Source organism: Eumetopias jubatus, unplaced genomic scaffold (assembly GCF_037043125.1).
Source record: "Eumetopias jubatus isolate StellerSeaLion01/CBP00866 unplaced genomic scaffold, mEumJub1_p1.0 scaffold_5, whole genome shotgun sequence".
NCBI lineage: Eukaryota > Metazoa > Chordata > Mammalia > Carnivora > Otariidae > Eumetopias > Eumetopias jubatus.
The window spans coordinates 92,927,234-92,949,257 of record NW_028274811.1 but is presented as its reverse complement, the minus strand read 5'-3'; the positions used below and the strand labels follow the sequence as shown (position 1 = coordinate 92,949,257).

At 40.2% G+C, this 22,024-nt stretch overlaps 1 protein-coding gene across 1 annotated transcript in view; it reads right to left on the bottom strand.

Annotated features, from left to right (window-relative positions):
- Window positions 1-12,993, bottom strand: part of UBTD2 (ubiquitin domain containing 2) — a 60,777-nt gene extending 47,784 nt beyond the window's left edge. Inside the window, exon 1 of the mRNA XM_028102841.2 lies at window positions 12,841-12,993. Coding sequence (XP_027958642.1) covers window positions 12,841-12,910 — 70 coding nt within the window. The 5' untranslated portion in view covers window positions 12,911-12,993. The remainder of the gene's footprint in view (window positions 1-12,840) is intronic.
- Window positions 12,994-22,024: the final 9,031 nt, after the last annotated feature.

Below are 22,024 nucleotides of genomic sequence, written 5' to 3'. Positions count from 1 at the left end.
CAAGTCAAAAATGACAGATGTTCGCAAGGATGTGGAGAAAGGGGAACCCTCTTACAATGCTGGTGGGAATGCAAGCTGGTACAGCCACTCTGGAATGAGGTTCTTCAAAAAGCTAAAATAGAGCTACCCTACGACCCAGCAATTGCACTACCAGGTATTTACCCAAAGATACAAATGTAGCGATCTGAAGGGGCACCTGCACCCCAATGTTTATAGCAGCAATACCCACAATAGCTAAACTATGGAAAAAGCCCATATGTCCATTGACAGATGAATGGATAAGGTGATATATATATATACAATGGAATGTTACTCAGCCATCAAAAAATGAAATCTTGCCATTTGCAACAACATGGATGGAACTAGAGGGTATTATGCTAAGTGAAATAAGTCAATCAAGAAAGACAATTATCATATGATTTCACTCATATGTGGGATTTAAGAAACAAAACTAAGTAGCATAGAGGAAGGGAGGGAAAAATAAAACAAGACGAAATCAGAGAAGGAGACAAAACCATAAGACTCTTTTTTTTTTTAAGATTTTATTTATACATTTGAGAGAGAGAGAGCACGGGGAGGGGGGGAGAGGCAGAGGGAGAAGCAGACTCCCTGCTGGGCCAGAAGCCTGATGTGGGGCTCAACCCCAGGACCTGTAGATCACAACCTGAGCCAAAGGAAAAGGCTTAACCATCTGAGCCATCCAGGCGCCCCGGGCAACCCTTAATCATAGGGAACAAACTGAGGGTTGCTGGAGGGGGGCGGGATGGAGTAACTGGGTGATAGGCATTAAGGAGGGCACATGATGTAATGAGCACTGGGTGTTATATACAACTGATGAATCACTGAACTCTACCTCTGAAACTAATAATATACTATATATTAATTGAATTTAAATTCAAACAGAAATAAATAGAGAGGGAAATAAATATACACAATTATATTTGCCAATTATTCCCCAATAAAGTTAGAGGAAAAATGACAGGGACAGTGGGTAGGGAGACCAAAAAACATAAGGGGAATAAGTACTATAAGAATAGTACCGTGGAAGTTCAGAGGATGGCAGGATTATTTCTGGTTGGGAAAAGGAAAAAAAGGTTCAGATTTATTCAGTAATAAAAGATTACTCCAGTGTTGGAAATTAGCAGAAAAGAACTGGGAAAAGTTTGGCTATTGGATCCAGTATAGCCTAGGAAATAAAGAATCACATTCTGTTAGTATGACATCTACCTAATTATCAGTTTAAAGAAAATACAGAGGCTAGAGGAAAACACTAAATGACACCATAGGGAAACAATCAGACAAATCCAGAATGTGGTACATTCTACAACACTCTTCATTTTTTTTTTTAAGATTTTATTTATTTGTCAGAGAAAGAGAGCAAGCACAAGCAGGGGGGGGCGGCAGGCAGAGGGAGAAGCAGGCTCCCCGCTGAGCAGTGAGCCCAACATGGGGCTCAATCCCAGGACCCTGGGATCATGACCTGAGCCAAAGGCAGAGGTTTAACTGACTAAGCCACCCTATCATCCCTCTACATTACTCTTCACAAAAATCAAATGTTAGGGCGCCTGGGTGGCTCAGTTGTTAAGCCTCTGCCTTCAGCTCAGGTCATGATCCCAGGGTCCTGGGATCGAGCCCCACGTGGGGCTCCCTGCTCCACGGGAGGCCTGCTTCTCCCTCTCCCACTCCCCCTGCTTGTGTTCCTGCTCTCGCTATCTTTCTGTCAAATAAATAAAAATTTTTAAAAAATCTTAAAAAAAATCAAATGTTATATGGAAGAAAAGGGGAGGAGCTGTTCAAGATTTTAAAAGATTAGAGACAGAAACAAATGTAATGTCTAAATGCTGAACAGAACCTAATTTGAAAAAAATAGGTATAAAAGGGGCGCCTGGGTGGCTCAGTTGGTTAAGCATCTGCCTTCAGCTCAGGTCATGATCCCGGAGTCCTGGGATCTAGCCCTGTGTCAGGCTCCCTGCTCAGTGGGGAGCCTGCTTCTCCCTCTCCCTCTGCCTACTCATGCATGCTGTCTCTAATAAATAATAAATAAAATTTTAAAAACTAGCTATAAAAGACATTTTGGGGAAAATTGGTGGATTCTGATTATGGACTAGATCTTAGGAGTGATAATGGTATTTGCATGTTGAAGTGTCAGGATGTCTATACTCTCAGTTAAGCAAATATTTATACACACATACACACACAATTAATGGGTATTCAAATGTTTGTTGTATCAGAGTCTTTCAATTTTTCAATATGCTTGAAAATTGTCATTAAAAATGTTTAAAAAAAGAATTAGATACAATCTTGACAGTGATCTAATCCATTTTCTTCTTTAAACCATGTAAGAAACTGAGCCCAAAGTACCACAGCCAATGCAGGCCTATTCTCAAGACATTAAAATTCAGGCAGGTCTGCAGAATCTTAGCACAAACGCTTTCCATGTGCCAGAAAACTAGGACCCAAGAGACAAAAACTGATCTGGGACAAACACATATATACATGTGCAGTAAAAAAGGTGTGTGTGTGTGTGTGTGTGTGTGTGTGTGTGTGTGTGTGTGTGTGTTTTAAAGTAATCTTTACACACAACGTGGGGCTCAAACTCATGATCCCAAGATCAAGAGCTCTTCTGACTGAGCCAGCCAGGTGCCCCTTCTGCATGTAAAAAAGTTAAACACATTTCTCACGCTTAATATATGACAATATGGTTAAAAATTACAAAAGAATAAAAATCTGTTAAAGATTGTAACAACTTAGTACATCAGAATTTTGTATAAAATAACCTCAGAATGCAGCATTAAATGGGAATGAGTTTGTTAGATGCACAAAAAAACAAAAAAAAACACTTAAATAGTATTACCTATATACTATCTCCCAACTCAGTCTATTAATTGTGGCAATTATGCCTTCTAAAAATCTGACAACATAACTTAATAACTTCACATTTCATCTATCCTGTTCACAAACTTCTTGCCAGTCCCCCAAAATGCCATGTTTTTTCATATTTCTTTACAAGTAATTTCCTCTGGATACAGGATGGCCTCTGCTTTTCCTCCAGCTACTCCTCTTTCAAGACCAACTACTTCCACCACCTCGTCTGTGAAGTTTTCTGACCCTGCTCCCCACTACTCCCTGAACTTTCATAATACTTTTTGTTATAGAGGCTTTTAAAACTTGTCCTAATTAAATATATGATTCTTCCATTAGACCATAAGCTACTTGATATCACAGAGCAGGCCTTATTTATATGTTATATCTATTTATGGTTAGCTTTTTTTTTTAAAGATTTTATTTATTTATTTGACAGAGAGAGACACAGTATTTATGGTTAGCTTCAAGTGCTGGCAATTAGAAATAATAGGGGCTGGCTATTTTTAAAAGTTTCAGGAAGGATCATCAACTCATCTAAAAAACAGTGTTTGCCCTGAGTTAAAAGTGATAGTTTATCATAAAGAATAACTGAGTGATCTGGACTATCTATTACTCTGCCCCTTTGATACTCTTGTCACATAGTCCAAAGCATGGAAACTATCTGAACTGATGCAAATAGGTCTGCTTTTGCTTATACCTAGGAGCCAATTACAATAAATGCAAAAAATTATCTGAAGGGTTTCCTGTGAGGACTTAATCAGAAAGGGCCAAAAGTCACTAACTCATTATTTAGTCAAGTCTTGGATAAATGTATACCAAGACCTCACTCACACTCAAGTAAAATTCACTTAAGATGACTCTGACACGTTAAGATACCTTTTTTCTTCAGACATCTAACTTCAAAAGATGTTAAAAGTTTTATTGCAAACATGCAAAAAATGGCATTATAACACCCAATGTATACTCAGCAATATTTAACCTCTCAGCTCAATATATGGAATATATTCAAAAACAAACTTGATTCTTGCTGACTGCAAGTCAAAGTAGCTGATGCAAGGTGAAAACATGCTGATTGTTCTTGGCCAACACACATGCATCTTTAAGTACATACGCGTTAGTAAAGTCTCAACCTATGGTCCTTGAACTACCAGTGAATCATGAGGAGCTTGCTGGTAGCCTAGTATGCCCGATAAGCAGAAGCAGAAAGCTGGGTAGGGATGGTGAGGGGCGGCGGGAAGAATCAGGTGCAATGGTCCACCAAATGAAGATAAACCATTCAGGTGGTCTGCAGTAAGGAAAAATGAGAGAATCACTAAATCAGCAAATTGATCATAATGCCCAATTAATATGATCATGTTGCTTAACGAAGTCAACCTAACGCTTTCTTGCAACAAGAGAAGAATGTGTTTTGGGCAAAAACCACAAGAGAGCTGATTAATATAACGGCAAAAGTTCCTTATTACAAGTGATTAACACTCAATAATATTCTTATCAAAAGATTCACCTGAGTATAGTACTACTAGCAAGGTGCTGCCAAAGCTTCGCACTTACAGTAAAAAAATCAGATAAATTTAAAAATAAAATCCATCTATTAAAATTTTTCCGTAAGAAAGAGAGGTGTTATAGACTAGGGCTATCAAAAAAATCCAAAGAATGAAGATCCTCATTTCTAATAGCTTAAAGATTCTATTCATAGTATATAGTATTAGCAAATGATTCCTAAATAAAGTCAGAGATTTAAAAAAACAGTCCATTTAATATCCATAGGAAGAATCTTTAAAAACACCGTTCCAACATAAATTCCAAGATAATCTTGACAGGGAAGAAACACCAACCCTTAATTTGCTAGAAAATTGAAAACAAAAGGGGACTAGCCCAACAGAAGGTAGCTTACTAGGAAGGGGCTACAACAGCCCATGTCAATTTTTAATATAAACTCGAGTGCTTAAATCTCTTCCCAAAGAGGATTCTCCGTATCTCAGTATTTTCTAACTGTAGCATCCCTCACCTAAATTCAGTTCTCATAACCTACCAAACCTACCTACCCAGAGTTCCACTGGATTTCCAACCTATACCTTCTTGCTGCCTTGTTTTCCTTTTGGTCTCACCCCAAAACTATACTCCTCCTGGTAAAATCAAGCACCCTCTACTTTACATCAAGTAAATGCCTCCTGGGGTGCTTGGGTGTCTCAGTCAGTTAAGGGTCCGACTTTTTTTTTTTTTTTAAAGATTGTATTTATTTATTCGACAGATAGATAGAGCACAAGTAGGCAGAGTGGCAAGCAGAGAGAGAGGGAGAGGGAGAAGAAGGCTCTCTGCTGAGCAGGGAGCCGGACGTGAGGCTCGATCCCAGGACCCCAGGATCATGACCTGAGCCAAAGGCAGCCGCTTAACCGACTGAGCCACCAAGGCACCCCGGGGGTCAGACTTTCGATTTCAGCTCAGATCATGATCTCAGGGTCATAGGATTGAGCCCCGCATCGGGATCCTTGCTCAGCAGGGAGTCTCTTAGATTTTCTCTCTCTCTCTCTCAAATCTTTAAAAGGAAATGTTTCCTATTTCACAGTATGTATGTCTCTCTCCAACTGCTATAAAATTTTATGCATCCTGCTTATAAAAGCCTCACAGCTACCAATGCAGAAAATATGAAAAATTTTTACTTCCACTGTCACATCTGGGATAAGCACAGACTAAATCTTCAGTCCTCCTCATGCTCAATTCCGCTTCATTTTTAATTATACATAGCTTTAAGAGTAGAAGCATAAGAAAATTCAGTAAACAACCTCATTAGATGATGTGTAGAAATACAGGACACTGAAAATGCATAAAGAAGAAGAGATAATGAATGATAATTCTTGGTGAAGAACGAAAACAAGGTTTTGTAGAGAAATGTGTTTGCTCTAACATACACTAACCTCAAAAGGGCTACTGGAATATTCTGGGGTTGAATGCTCAAGAAGTCTATCTTGAGTTTGGACGTGAGTAACAAACTACAGGTAGAATTTCTTCAGACACCACACTAGAATGAGAAGTTAACAAACCAAATTATTTTCTGACATTATAAGAATGGTCTGTTCAAACACAATCAGATCTGTAAGTTTCACAGGCAGACCTGATTTCCTATGTTTCCCAATAATTCAACAAAATTCAGTAAACTAAGCACCTACCACGGTCGGGCCCTGATTAGAGGTAATCACCTCATTTCTCCATCTTCTGTGAAATTTTGATGACTCAACTTTTAGTACTTTCCTCCCCTTTTCATTTACTTATAGCAGTCATTTTTTTTTAAAGATTTTATTTATTTATTTGACAGAGAGAGACACAGCGAGAGAGGGAACACAAGCAGGGGGAGTGGGACAGGGAGAAGCAGGCCTCCTGCCGAGCAGGGAGCCCGATGCGGAGCTCGATCCCAGGACCCCAGGACCATGACCTGAGCCAAACGCAGACACTTAACGACTGAACCACCCAGGCGCCCCAGGGGTCATTTATTTTTACACCTTCAGTCAACCTCCCACAGCTGACTCCAAAATCCACATTCATAACCTGAACATCTAGGAATTCCATATCTAAACTCTTCACCATCCTACATAATGTCCCAACTTAAAAATTCTGTCAGCTAAATACTGAAAGGCAAACAACAGCTTGCCCCAGATAGCTCTTTCTTATTCCCCAAAATCTGCAAAGCCACCTCAATACTCCTGGTTACCCAGGTTCACAATATGGGATTACAGATCTTCCCCAACTTATGATGGTGTTACATCCCAAAATAAATCCATCATAAATTGAAAACTATGAATCCTAAGTTGAAAATGCATTTAAGGGGCACCTGGGTGGCTCAGTCAGTTAATTGTCTGCCTTCAGCTCAGGTCATGATCCCAGGGTCCTGGGATCCAGCCTTGTGTCGGGATCCCTGCTCAGCGGGGAGTCGGATTCTCCCTCTCCTCTTGCTGTCTCTCCCTCTCATAAATAAAATCTTAAAAAAAAAAAAAAATACATTTAATACAACTAACCTACAGAACATCATAGCTTAGCCTAGCCTACCTTAAATGTGCTCAGAACACTTACATTAGCCTACAGTTGGGCAAAATCATCTAACATAAAGCCTATTTTATAATAAAGTGTCGAATATCATAAAACTCACTGAATAATATACTGACAGAATGGTAATTATATTGGTTGCTTACCCTCATGACCCTGACCATGTGGCTGACTGGGAGCTGCAGCTTGCTGCCACTGACCAGCATCACAAGAGAGTATCATACCACCTATCACCAACCACAGAAAAGATCTAAATTTAAACTCTGAAGTATGGCTTTTACTGAATGTGTATGTATTACTTTGCACCATCATAAAATTGTTAAGATTGAAAAATCCTAAGTTGAGCCATCATAAGTCAAGGACTGTCTATACTTTACTTTCTTTTATGTTTCCCAACCAACTCATGCCATTTTTTTCCTATTGGGTTCCTCCCTTTAGTCTCTTCCCACTGTAAGCAATCCTGTACCAGTGCTTCTCAAACCTTAATACGCATAGGAACCATGTGAGAATCTTGTTAAAATGCAGATTCTGATTTACGAGGTCATGGGTGGCGGCCTGAGATTCTATACTTCTAACATACTCCCAGGTTATTGCAAAGCTGCTGGTCCAGGGACCATACCTTTGAGCAGCTCAGATCATTACTTTCTTTTATTCCCTCAGCACTTGCAGTTTATCCTATGGTATATTTATCCGTTTACATAGTGTTTTATAGTTATTTCATGTATGCATATTTTATTATGCTTTCCTAAAAAAGGATTTTGACATACTCAAGAAATAAGATCAAGATTCCTTTTTTTGGAACAACAGCAACCAACCCAATGTTGGGCATATTGTGGATACTCAATGCCTGTTGATTGTAAAATGCTTCTGCAGAAAATATAACAATCATCTCTTGATTAAGTTGAAGTAGGTTTATGGACTACTTTTGTCAACTTTTTAAAAAGCATTTCACTGCTAATCAACCTTTTCACCATATAAGACAGAAAAGAAACTTAAAACAGCTTTCTATTCATAGTTCAGAAAGCAAATAGTTAAGTTAGACTTGTGAATTATTGGTTATAGATTTACTCTTTCTTCATCAGTAAAGGATTAAATATACATTTATTTTTTTTAAAGATTTTATTTATTTATTTGACAGAGAGAGACTCAGTGAGAGAGGGCAGGGGAGTGGGAGAGGGAGAAGCAGGCTTCCCGCGGAGCAGGGAGCCCCTTGCGGGGCTTGATCCCAGGACCCTGGGATCACGACCTGAGCCGAAGGCAGACGCTTAACAACTGAGCCACCCAGGCGCCCCTAGTTAAATATACATTTAAAACAAAAACTAGAAGCCCAGGCAGCAAAAGAAAAAATAAATTGGACTTCATTAAAATTAAAAACTTTTATGTATCAAAGGACATCATCAACAGAGTGTAAAGGCGGGGGGGGGGGAACGGAGGGGGAGGAGCATAGGGAGGGGGACAAGCAGACTCTCTGCTGAGTGCAGAGCTAGATGCAGGACTCGATCTCATGACCCTGAAATAATGACCTAAACTAAAATAAAGAGTCAGATGTTTACTGATTTGAGCCACCCAGGTGCCCCCTGGGGGAAAAAAAAGTAAAAAGACAACCCCAAAATGGGAGAAAATATTTGCAAATCATCTATGTGATATGGGTTTAATATACAGAATATATAAAGACCTCCCACAACACAACAAAAAAAAACCCCAAAACAACCCAATTAAAAAATAGGCAAAGGACTTAAACAGACATTTCTCCAAAGAAGATAAACAAATGTCCAAGAAGCACTTTAATTAAAAGATGCTCAACATCACTAGCCATTAGGGAAATACAAACCAAAACCACAGTGAGATACCACTTCATACCAACTACAATGGCTATAATTTTAAAAATGGGAGAGAAGTGTTGGTGAACATATGGAGAAACTGAAACCCTTGTATATTGCTGCTGGAATGTAAAACAATACAGCTACTATGGTAAAGTCAAGCAGTTCCTCGAAAAGGTAAACCATATAACCTAGCAAGAATTATCATATAACCTAACAATTCCACCCTTAGGTATATTATAACCAAAGAATAAAAAACAGGGACTCAACAGCTCTTTGTACACCAAAGTTCATAGCCACTTACAAGAACCAAAAAGTGGGAACAGCCCAAATGTCCATCAATAGAAGAATGGATAAACGTGGTATATACATACAATGGAATATTATTCAGCCATAAAAAGAATGAGGTACTGATACTTGCTACCACAGGATTAACCTGAAGACATTATTGCTAAGTGAAATATACTATAAACAAAAGGATAAATACTATATTATTCCACTCACATGAAATATCTAGACTTGATAAACTCACAGAGACAAAACCTAGATTTAGAAGTTAACAGAGGTTGGGAGAGAGGAGCAGCGGTACTGCTTAATGGATCCAGAATTTCTGTTGGGAGAGACGAAAAATTCTGGAAATACATAGTGGTGATGGTTGCGCACTGTGAGTGTAATTAATGCCACCGAACTGTCCATTTAAAAATGGTTAAAATGGCAAATTTTATATGTATTTTATCACAAGTTAAAAAATGAAACTAGAAAAAAAGAGAAACATTTTTTATTACAGCCCTGAGTTCAAGTTTCTGACTGCTATTTGTAAGCTATTCGACGTTAAGCAAGTTAATTTCTTCCAGCTTCAATCCATCCATAAAATAGAGGTATTATCCACCTCCCAGAGTTGTTGAAGACTAAATGAGAAAACAATCACTTAGCACAACACTTGTTACATAATAAATACTGGATAAATGGTAGTTATTATTCAAAAACCAGTTACTCATCAAGTAGGTAGTCTATAAGGCTACTATAAATGGATATCCAAAAGAATTCCATGATATTCTCAAGACATCCTGAAATAAAGAAATGAATGCCCAGTAGTCAGTTATCCTGCGTAAACCTGGAAACTCATGACCACCAAGGACTAGTCCTCTTGGGATATCACCGAACGTAGGAATAAATGATACACACAGAAAGTGAGAGCCTATTTTGTACATCATTACATTCATTAAAGAGGTAAACAAAGTAAGAAAAGAAGCTAGTCGGCTCTCTTCAACTAATTTCATTTTACTGTTTTTTCCCCACATATTTTTAAAAATCATGAGATTTAATTCCTTAGCCAATGCCATGGACTAAAATAAAGCTTTGTCTAGAGGTCCTGAGTTCCAACCCCAGCATCACAGTATCATTATAATAAGGCAGAGAACCATAAAGAATATGCTGTCTAAAAAATGTTCTAGGAGCATGGAAACTTGGGAGTGAACTGTTAAATAATCTTGTATAATGTATATAACACGCTTGTCTTGATGAAAATTAGGCATTTAAAAAATAGTCAAACTAGCTGAAACTCAAAAACAATTCTAGGCAAGGTATGCCAGAGGAAGACGCTACAAATGATTCCAAAATAACATGTAACACAACTCTTATAATGTGAATTAAGCAATTTCCGTATTCTACGGTCTTTTGCAAAAATTTTCCAAATTCCTTCAAAGAAGTAAATCACCAGGTAAGGAAGCTTTTCTCATGTACTGCAATTAACCTGCATACATAAGAGACTTAGCTCCAGAGGGAAAGGGAAAGTACAGTATCTCAGATGGCCAAAAAAGGTTTTTTAAAGTCATTTTCTTTACTAAGGCTAGCTGATCCTCAAGAGTCAAATCAATCTAAAATGGTGAGATTCAACATTACATTCAACAACATTGGTGAATGTAATTAAAACGGTCATGAAAAGCATCAGAAGACTTTATTTTACTTCATGTTGATAAAAGAATTTTTCATAACCCAAACGTCCTGATTAAAACTATGAACCATTATGTTTGAAAAGCGAATGATCTATGCCAACACCCTTAGGAACAACAGTTTTTCTCTTCCCAACAAAAACCTACTATAATAAGCAAAAACTATTTAATGTGTTAACGTGAAACGCTCACCTGAACTAATTCCTTTAAACCACAATTAACTCTTAACTACCATGACAATAATGAGAAATAAAGGATTCCATAATTAAATTCCAGAAACCACCCTTTCATCCCACACAGCTCCTTCCTCCATCCCAGTTACATGAGGCCCATACTTCCTCTTCAGGAGAAAATAACGAGGTTTGGTAGTTGGTGTTCCTTTTTTCTAAACTTTACTTTGGAAAGGTATAGTGCAGCTTAAAGTCCAGAGAACTCAGTTCTCAAGGAAACTGATAACTAGGGCTATCTAACTAGACACCACTGGTAATAAATTACCAGAGGCTAAGACTTCATGCTTTTAAAACCCCTTGCTAATAATGCCTGGCTGTCATAACTCACATTACCAAAAGGCTTAAATAAATTGGTTCAAGTTCATTACCAAGAAGAGAAAAATGTTTATTAAAAATTTTAAGTGAGTGCAAAAAAATTAAATTTAATTGAAACTAAACACTTCCTATAGCACTTACTAATATATTTTGGTACCATTAATGATCACCTCAATTGCAAAAAGAATCACTGTGACCCCCAATTTGACCTTACCCCAGAGCTGTTTTAAAAATCATGCCCTTTTTATCTCCTGCTTTGTTGTCACTGAGGATCTCACTGTTAATGTGCCACCAAATAATAATGCTATGACATGAAATGCACTATTAAATAGCGTTTTCATGGACAAGTTTTCTTCAAGACACACTTTACTGAACTCTCAAAATACCTGCCCAGGATTTAATCATACAGGAAACCCACAGATTTTAATGAGGTGGCATGGCAAAATATCATGTAATTCAGGAAATTCATCAGTCAAATGTTAGGTGTACACACAGTTTATAAATGGAGCTCAAGTGAGAGGGCAAACAACTGGTCTAAAGAAAAAGTTGTAAACCCTCTCATCCCCAAACGACTTAGCTTAGGAACTTATAAATATGCCCCACATTCTGAGACATCTAACAGAAGGTTGGAACAAAACCTACACTGTCATCTTTGCTATTCCTAGCTGTTTCTTCTTTCACTGCAACATTCTGCCCTCTACACAAGCTATAGAGTGGACTCTGCCAAAGATCATTTAAGTAAAGGCGGATTATTATTATACCGCTATACCACAATGCCGATTGAATTAAAAAGCTCTCCTCAGCAAACTATTTACGAGAAATTAGAAGTGCGTTCCGTGTCAGAAAACTTTTAAAGTACTGATCGTACGGGGCTGAGTCGGACTCCTGTATTTGTACTTTTATCCTACATATTTTCCTTTACGTAAGGCGGATAGGAATTTGACTAGCCCACCCCGACAGCAAACTGGCCCAACACCCGCATGCCGTAGCAAGAAGCCACGTTTTCCTCGGGCGGACTGTTTCCCCACCCCTCCTTAAAATAATGCGTGTGGCCACTTGAGACTTCCCCAGCCAAGCTCCAGAAACTTGCAGGTTTAAATGGCTAAACTGGAACCAACCAGGGCAGCTGTCATCTGAAACTCAAGAAAGCTGAGACCAGCCAACTCTGCCGAACGAGGAAGGGTGCGGAGAGATGTGGCGGGGCCCGTCGGAGGGAATGCATTAGGCTCCCCTCCCCAACCCCCCATCAATTCGCTTTTCTGCAACCCCAGCGCCGCCATCCTGTTCCTGAATAATTAAACGGGCTGGGGAGGGAGTGAGGTGGCCAAGGCAGGCAGTTTCTAGTCCGAGTTTCCCAAGCCGAGGCGGTGGGGTCGAGAGGCCAAGGGCTACATCCCCGGCGTGCGAAGGACTTTCCTCAGGGGCCGGGAGGGCAAGGGGCGACTCCGCGGCCGGCGGGGCGGCCGGAAGCGGAGCGCGGGGAGTGACGTGGAGGAGGGGATGACAAAAGGGCGCGGGGGCCCCGGCCGCGCGGTCCGCGGGCCCGCAGGGGCCGGGACAGGTGGCGGGGCCTGGCCGGGAACAATGGGGGGCCGAGGCTGCCCCCTGGCGCTCACCTACCTCCCGTGCCCTCCGAGTTCTCGTTGAGGCTGCCCGAGGAGTCGTGCTGGGCGCCCACACACCCGCCCATGGGGGCCCCCGGCGCCTCGTCCGCCACCTCCGGGCGCTCGTCCGGCCCGCCGCAGCCTCTGCCTCCTCAAGCGCCGCCGCCACCGCCACCGAGCCCCGGACAGGCGCGCCGCTCCGCTCGCCTGCCGCGGCCCAGCCTCCGCCCCCCTCGCCGCTCCACCCACCGCCTTGGCTCGGCCCCTTCCTCCGCGCCCACTTCTACCTCAGCCCCCGGGCCGCCCGCCCGGCAGGCCTGACCCGTGCGCCGCCCTCGCCTCCGGCTCGGCCCCGCCAAGCCAGGGCTGGCCCATCCCGGGCGGGCCGCAGCGCCCGCCTCGCCCCCTCACAGTCCCGCACACCCGCGTCCAGGCGAGCCCCGCACCGGCGCCGCCCGTCCGCCAGGCCCCATCGGCCCCCGCCCCGCGGCGCCGCCCTCCGCACCCGCGGCCTGGGCTCCGCCAGGCCCGCCCGGAACGGCCGGCGGGGGCGGGGCCGCGGGAGGCCGTGCGCTGATTGGCTGCGGGATGGGGCCGGAGAGCTAGGGCGGTGGGGAGGAGAGGGGAGGGGAGGGGAGCCCTGAGGCGGAGGAGCGGAGGCGAAGCGGGGATCGGTCCGGGGGAAGAGGAAGGGAAAGGAGACGAGAAGGGATAGGAAAAGAAAGGAAAGGAAAAGGAAAAAGGGAGAGGCAGCAGGAAAGGAGGAACAAAAGTGAGAAAGGAGAAGTGGAGAGGGATGAAATCGAGTTTCTGGCTCCTCCTTGGGCGTCAGCTCTTTTTCTTTCTCGTGGAAGCGGGTCGGAGGGGGCACAGAGAAGTAGTAAAAGAAGCCTCTCAGACGGGGACGAGGCTGGTTCCCAAATAACTGGCGGAGGTGGGTGGGGGGTCCTGCCTGAAGGTTGAGGTCCCAGAACCTTTGAGGTTTGTATAGAATTCAGTGGATTGGTACGCGGAGTCTGGGCTTCCCCTTGTCTGCCCCGCTCCCAAGCACCCCCCCCCACCCAAATCACTGTGCCCCATTATTAGACGTAGAGGCGGTCATTGTGGTTGCAAGCTGGGCTCAGATTACAGAGGCGAGGCATTCCGTGTAAAAGATAAGCGCTGACAGTAGTTTTGAGGGCGTGGGTTCATTTCATCTTAACGGGATTGATTATTCAGACACAATGCTACTTCTCAAGATCCTCCGTTTAGGTATCTTAAATCGTCTTTAGAACAAAATGAAGTATAAGAAAAATAAAATACCCTGCTTTTTCTAAACTGGAATTTGGTACATGGGCCACGCCCGACATTCTTGGCGGTCGCTAACCTAATCTAAGCCAAATTGTTAATGGTCCCTTCAGAATTGTGTCCTGCTAAGATGCCTTTAAATTTTTATCAGCCTGCTTGGGCCTTTATAAAGCTTATTTCTGCCCAAGCTGTTTTAACTATCTGCTCCATTTTTATATCAGACTTTCTTTTTTTAACATCCTGGGTCGGCTTTTGCTTAGCATTAAAAAAAAAATTTTTTTTAAGTGAAATACCTAAGAAAGAGACTCTGCAGCTTGGAATTTGCATATAAATATATTTTCATACACTGCTGGTGGGAGTATAAATTGGTTCAATCTTTTTGCAAAGTAATTTGGAAACAAGGATCAAGAACCTTAAAAATGTTCATACCCTTTGATTTGGGATTATCCCACACACGGGTATCTAGCTCACAGAAATAGTCCAAAATGCAGAGAAAGATTTCTGTCCTTGTGTTTATTTGATAATCAGATAAAAATGAGGGTTTGACAAACAAAATCTTAAACTTACATAAAAGCACAGAAATGTCTGGTGAGAAATAGAAATCTGCTGTATTAAATTTATACTGACAAATTAGTGTTGTCCTGGGTAGTCATGAAAATTCAAAAAAGCTTATATACAATCATGTTTTTATGAGTTTTCGGAGGTTGCTCTGACATTCAGGTACTGTGTCACAAAGCCGTCTTCTATCTGATCATTCTCAGCTGGGTATTCACATTGGCAGACAGACATCACTTCATCGCTTCCCTGAAGGAGAGAAGCTGCGTGTTGAATTATCTTCAAAGGGGTTGCTTTGTCCTGAATTTTGCTCTAGAAATTGCAGAAACCAAGACTTCCACAATGTCTATTAAACAGATGATAGGCACCCAAGTGATGAGTGTTTCTGATGAGCACTGAGGAGTTGCCCTGGGAAGAGAGAGCCATGTCACTGAGAGGTTTTCAGTTATGGGTATTCTCCACCTTGCCTTTATCTTAGAGCAGAATCACAAGTTCCCAGGAGACAGAGTCATGTGGCAGTTAAGGGCCCCGGCTCTGCTATCAACTTCCTGGGTTGGAATCTGGCTTCCATTCTGTACTAGCTACATGACCTTAAATTTCTATACAGCTCAATTTCCTCACCTCTAAAACTGGGCCAGTAACAATGCTCTAAACTCTGCGGGGGTTCTCTATTAACTCTCCTCTTCTTCATGTCTAGCAGCACCTCTTTAAACTTACTGCATGCCTCAATCCACTTAAGACCTTCTATAGAAACAGAGCCTTCTGGGTGGCTGGATGGTGGACACTGGGGAGGGCATGTGCTATGGTGAGCTGTGAATTGTGTAAGACTGATGAATCACAGGCCTGTACCCCTGAAACAAATAATACATTATATGTTAATTAAGAAAATTAAAATAAAAAAACAAAACAGAGCCTTCTTTGTGCGCCTGTGTATGTGCTTCTCTATTTTTTATAATGTCTTTATTGAGATAGAATTCATATACCATGTATTTCACCATTTAAAGTGTATGATTCAAACAAAATAATAAAGTGTATGATTCAAATTGGTATAGCCACTATGGACAGTAGTATGGAGGTTCCTCAAAAAGCTAAAAATAGAGCTACCATATGATCCAGCAATTCCAGTTCTGAGTATTTATCCGAAGAAAATGAAAACATCTGGGACAACTGGGTAGCTCAGTCGGTTAAGCATCTGCCTTCAGCTCAGGTCATGATCCCGGGGTCCTGGGGTCAGACCCCATGTTGGGCTCCCTGCTCAGCGGGGAGTCTGCTTCTCCCTCTTCCTCTGTGTGTGCTCTCTCTCTCAAATAAATAAACAAATAAATCTTTGAAAAAGAAAAGAAAATGAAAGCATTAACTCAAAAAGATGTATGCACCCGCATGTTTATTGCAGCATTATTTACAATAGCCAAGACATGGAAACAAACGTAAGCGCCCATCAAGAGATGAATGGATAAAGAAAATGTGAGATATACATACATACACATATTCACACAATGGAATATCATGCAGTCATGAAAAAGAATGAAATCTTGCTATTTGTGACACCATGGATGGACCCTGAGGGCATTATGCTAAGTGAAATAAGTCAAACAGAGAAAGAGAAATACATTATGATCTCACTTATATGTGGGACTTAAAACAACAATAAAAACAAAACCACTCCAAGCCCACAGATACAGAGACTGATTGGTGGTTGCCAGAGGTGTGTGGGGGTGGGTGGCAGAAGAATGGGTGAAGGGGTCAAAATGTACAAACTTCCAGTTATGAAATATGTAAGTCATGGGGGTGTAATGTACAGCATGGGGACTATAGTAAACACTATATCGTACATTTGAAAGTTGCTAAGGGAGTAAATCTTGAAAGTTCTCATCACAAGAAAAAAATTTTATAACCATGTATGGTGATGGATGTTAATTAGACTTATTGTGGTGATCATTTTGAAACATATGCAAATATTGAATAATCATGTTACACACCCAAAACTAATATGTTACATGACATTATACCTTGATTAAAATAATAAAAAATAAAGTGTACAATTCAATGGTTTCTAGTATATTTACAATCAATTTTACAATCAATTTTAGAATATTTTCATCACCTCAAAAAGAAAGTCACGGTCTTCGCAGTCACAGTCACTCCCCATTTGCTCCCAGCTCCCAGCTCCAGCCCAGGCAACACTAATCAATTTCTTGTCTCTATATTTTGTCTATTCTGGACATTTCACATAAATGGAATCATATTTGGTCTTTTGTGGCTGATTTCTTTTATGTAGCATAATGTTTTCAAGGTTCATCCGTATGTACAATGTATCAGTACTTCATTCCTATTTATGGCTGATTAATTTTCTATTCTGTGGATATAGCACATTGTGTTTATTCATCACTTGATGAGCATTTGGGTTATTTCCATTTTTGGGGTATTATGAATAAAGCTGTTATGAACACTCATGTACAAGTTTTTGTGTGGTTGTATGTTTTCAGTTATTCTGGGCATATACCTAGGAGTGGAATTGCTTGGGCCTACGGTAACTCTATGTTTAACTTTCTGAGGAACTGGCAAAGTATTTTCCAAAATGTCTGCACCATTTTATATTCCCACCAGTATATTTATAAGGAAATGTGAAATGGTACAGCTGTTTTTGATATGTAGGGTATGTTGCTGTAGTTTTGACTTGCACTTCTTAACGATTAACAATGTTGAATGACTTTTCATGTACTTACTGACCATTTCCAAACATTTTTGGAAAAATGTTTACTCACTTTGCACATTTTTAAATAGTTTTGTCTTTTTATATTGAGCTGTAAGGATTCTTTCTATATTCTGACTACAAATCCCTTAGCAGATACATGATTTACAAATATTTTCTCCCATATTTCCATAATTTTCTTGATAGTGTCCTTTGAAGCATGAAAGTTTTCAATTTTCATAAAGTTCATTTTTCCAATTTTTTCTTTGGCTACTTGTGCTTTGGGGTTCATGTCTAAGAAACCACTGTCTAACACAAAGTCATGAAGATCTACATCTCTTTTCCTCTAAGAGTTTTATAGTTTTACCTCTGACATTTAGATCTTTAACCCACTTTGAATTAATTATTTAGTATGGTGTGAGGTAGGGGGTCCAACTTCATTCTTTTGCATGTGGATTTCCAGTGTTCCACAATTTGTTGAAAAGACCATTCTATTCTCCACTGAATTGTCTTCGCATTCCTGTTAAAAACCAATTAACCATAAATGTATCAATTTATTTCTAGACTCAATTCTATTCCATTAGTCTCTCTTTTTTTTTTAAAAGATTTTATTTATTTATTTGACAGAGAGAGACACAGCGAGAGAGGGAACACAAGCAGGGGGAGCAGGAGTGGGAGAGGGAGAAGCAGGGTTCCCGCTGAGCAGAGAGCCTGATGCGGGGCTTGATCCCAGGCGCTTAACGACTGAGCCACCCAGGCGCCCCTAGTCTCTTTTTTTTTAAAGGTCGGGTTTGTTTGTTTGTTTGTAAGAAAGCACTATGCCCAATGTGGGGCTTGAACTCACCACCCTGTTATCTGGAGTCACAGGCTCTACCGACTGAGCCAGCCAGGTGCCCCTATTCCATTGGTCCTTATGTCTATCCTTACGCCAGTACTACACTGTCTTGAGTACTGTAGTTTCATAGTAAGTATTGAAGTTAGGAATTATGAGTCTCCCAACTTTGTTCTCCCTTTTAAGATTGTTTTGGCTATTCTGGGTCCCTTATTTTTCCACATGAATTTTATCAGCTTGTCCATTTCTGGAAAAAAAAAGGAGCTAGAATTTTGATGGGAAATGTGTTGAATCTATAGATCAATTTGGTGACTATTGCCATCTTAACAATATTAAGCCTTCCATGGATATCTTTCCACTTATTTATGTCTCAAATTCCTTTCAATGACATTTGTAGTTTTCAGTGTACAAGACTTGTACTTCTTAAATTTATTCCTAAGTATTTTTATTTTTTTCATACTATCATAAATTCTATGATTTGCTATTTACAAATGGATTATTGTCCTAATTTCCTTTTCAGGTTGTTCATTACAAGTGTATAGAAATACAATTGATTTTTGTATATTGATCAGATATCCTGCGACCTTGCTGAGCTCATTTATTGGTTTATTGATGTTCCCTTCTTGTATTTTGGAGCTTTGTTGTTTGGTATTATGTGTTTATAATTGTTATATCTCCAGTGACTTCTATACTTAGCTAATTCTTCAAGGAGAATTGGCAAGGGAGAAAGAAAAAGGGGAAGTATGAAGGAGGGGAAAAGAGAAGGGAGAAATGAAGTCCAATAGCTGTCAAACTTTAGTATGGATTTCAGTGACCCGGGGAGATTTTTAATAGCACGATTTCCCAGAGATTCTGATTTGGTTTGGGATGGAGTCTGGCAGTCAGCATTTTGACCTCACATATCAGGCATTTCCTGATGCAGTTTAGACCACAGATGGGATTTTAAAGAACACACCTCCCTGAAAAACTCAATTCTCCCCACTCTGCCAAACTGTTTTTTATTCTTTTTCATCCTCCACAAATGGCACCATAATCTATCCAATTGCTCAAGCCCCAAACCCAAGAGTTATTGGTGATTCCTCCATCTTCTTTACCTCTCACACCTATTCCATTATCAAGTCCTCTTTATTCTATCCATTAAATATATTCTGAGTCTTTAAGCACCTGGGTAGCTCAGTTGACTAAGCATCTGCCTTTGGCTTGGGTCGTGATCCCAAGGTCCTGGGATTGAGCCCCATGGTGGGCTCCCTGCTCAGTAGGGAGTCTGTTTCTCTCTCTCCCTCTGCTCCTCCCCACTGCTCATGCTCTCTCTCTCTCCCTCTTTCTATCTCTCTCTCTCAAATAAATAAAACAAAATCTTAAAAATATATGTATATATTCTGAGTCTCTCCACTTTTTCCCTGTCTCTAGCCACCTCCAAATCTCACCTTGGCTACTGCAAAACCCTTTTAACTGGCCTTTCTGTGTCCTTTCTTGCCTCATCTTACAATACATTCTCCAGCCAGCATGATTTTTAAAAAATTTAACACACTACACTGCACATACTTAAAGTGTACATTTTTATAAGTTTGACATGTGTATACACCTGTGAAACCATCACCATAATCAAGATAATATGTCCATTATTCCAAAAAGTTTCCTTATGCCCCTTGGCAATCCCTTTCTATTGTCCCTCCCCAGTCACCTGTTCCCAGGCAACCACTGATCAGCTTTACGTCACTACAGATTACTTTGCATTTTCTAAAAATTTCTGTAAGTGAATATATATAGTATGTACTCTTTTTGGTATGGCTTCTTTCACTCAGCATAATTATTTTGAGATTCATCCATATTATAAGGTTTATTCCTTTTAATTAATGAATAGTTTTCCATTGTACGGATATACGAGTTTGTCAATTGTGTGGATATACCATGTTTTCACGATTACAGGTAAAGTTGCTATGAATATTCATATACATATCTATGTATGGGCACATGTTTTCCTTTCTCCTGGGTAAATGGCTAGTAGGAGAATGGATGGAACATGTGGTAGTTTGTTATTGTTGTTGTTGTTTGTTGTTTTTAAGAAACTGCCAAACTATTTTCCCAAGTGGTCTTACCATTTACATTCCTAACAGTACTGTATGAAAACTATTTCCTTCACATCCTCACCAACACTTCTTTTGGGCCAGTTTTAAATATTAGCCATTCTGATAGATATGTAATGGATATCTCACTGTAGTTTTAATTTCCATTTCCCTAATAAGTAAAGATGCTAGACATTTTTTTCGTGTGATTATTTACTATTTGTATATCTTCTTTGGTAAAGTACAAGTTCAAATTTTTTGCCCATTTGTAAATGGGGTTGTTTGTTTTCTTATTATTGAAAGGTTTTTTTATTATTATTGAAAGTTTTTTGAGAGTTCTTTATGTTTTCTGGATGCAACTCTTTTATCTAATATATGACTTGCAGATACAGACTCCCAGTCCTTGCCTTGTCTTTTTATTCTCTTAACAGTGTCTTGTGAAAAAGCAGAATTTTAAATTTTTTATAAAGTGCAATTTATCAATGTGTTCTTTTATGGATTATGCTTTTGGTGTCATATATAAGAAATCCTTGCCTAAACCAAAGTCAAAAAGGCTTTCTCCTAGGTTCTCTTCTTGAAGATTTAGAGTTTGGGGTTTTACATTTAGGTCTATAATTTAGACTGGGTTAATTTTTGTATACGGTGTGAAGTATGGATCAAAGTTTGTTTTTTGTTTTTGAAAAAAGATAACCATTTGTTCAGCAACATTTTGTTTTGTTTTGTTTCTGTTTTTTTTTTTTTTTTTTTTTTTAGAGAGAGAGAAAGAGTGGGAAGGAGGGGCAAAGGGAGAGAGAGAGAATCTTAAGCAGGCTCCTCACCCAGCGTGGAGTCCATGGCGGGGCTCAATCTCACAACCTTGAGATCATGACCTGAGCCAAAATCAAGAGTCAAACGCTTCACCGACTGAGCCATCCAGGTACACCTTTTCAGCAACATTTGTTGAATGATGTCCTTTCTCCACTCAACTGCCTTTGCATCTTTGTAAAAAAGGGAGTTGTCCATATACATGTGGACATCTATTTCTGAACTTTCTACCCTGCTTCATTGATCTATTTGTCTTTCTTGATGCCAATACCATATTGTCTTGATTACTGTAACTTTATAATAAGTCTTGATATCAGGTTGTATTAATCCTCCAATGTTGTTCTTTCTTTTCAAAGTAATTTTGACTATTCTAGGCTCTTTGCATTTCCATATGAGTTTTAGAACTTCCTTTCATTTCTACCAAAAAGAAAACCTGTTGGGACTTTGACTGAGATAACAGAATATATAGATAAATGTGGGGAGGATTGACATACTAACAATATTGACTCTTCCAACCCATGAATATGGTATATCTCTATTTTTTATTTTTTTAAAAGATTTTATTTATTTATTTGACACAGAGAGAGAACACAAGTAGGGGGAGCAGTAGACAGAGGGAGAGGGAGAAAGAGGCTCCTCGCCAAGCAGGGAGCCTGATGCGGGGCTCAATCCCAGAACCCAGGGATCAGGACCTGAGCCAAAGGCAGCCACTTAACCAACAGAGCCACCCAGGCACCCCTGGTATATCTCTCTTTATATACATCTTTAATTTCTCTCAGCAATGCTTTATGGTTTTGAGCGCACAGGTCTTGCACAGCTTTTGTCAGATGCATTCCTAAGGACTTCAGTTTTTGATAGTATTGAAAATAGTATATTTTTAAGATTTATTTATTTATTTGAGAGAGGGGGAGGGGCAGAGGGAGAGAATCTTCAAGCAGACTCCCCGCTGAGTGTGGAGCCTGAT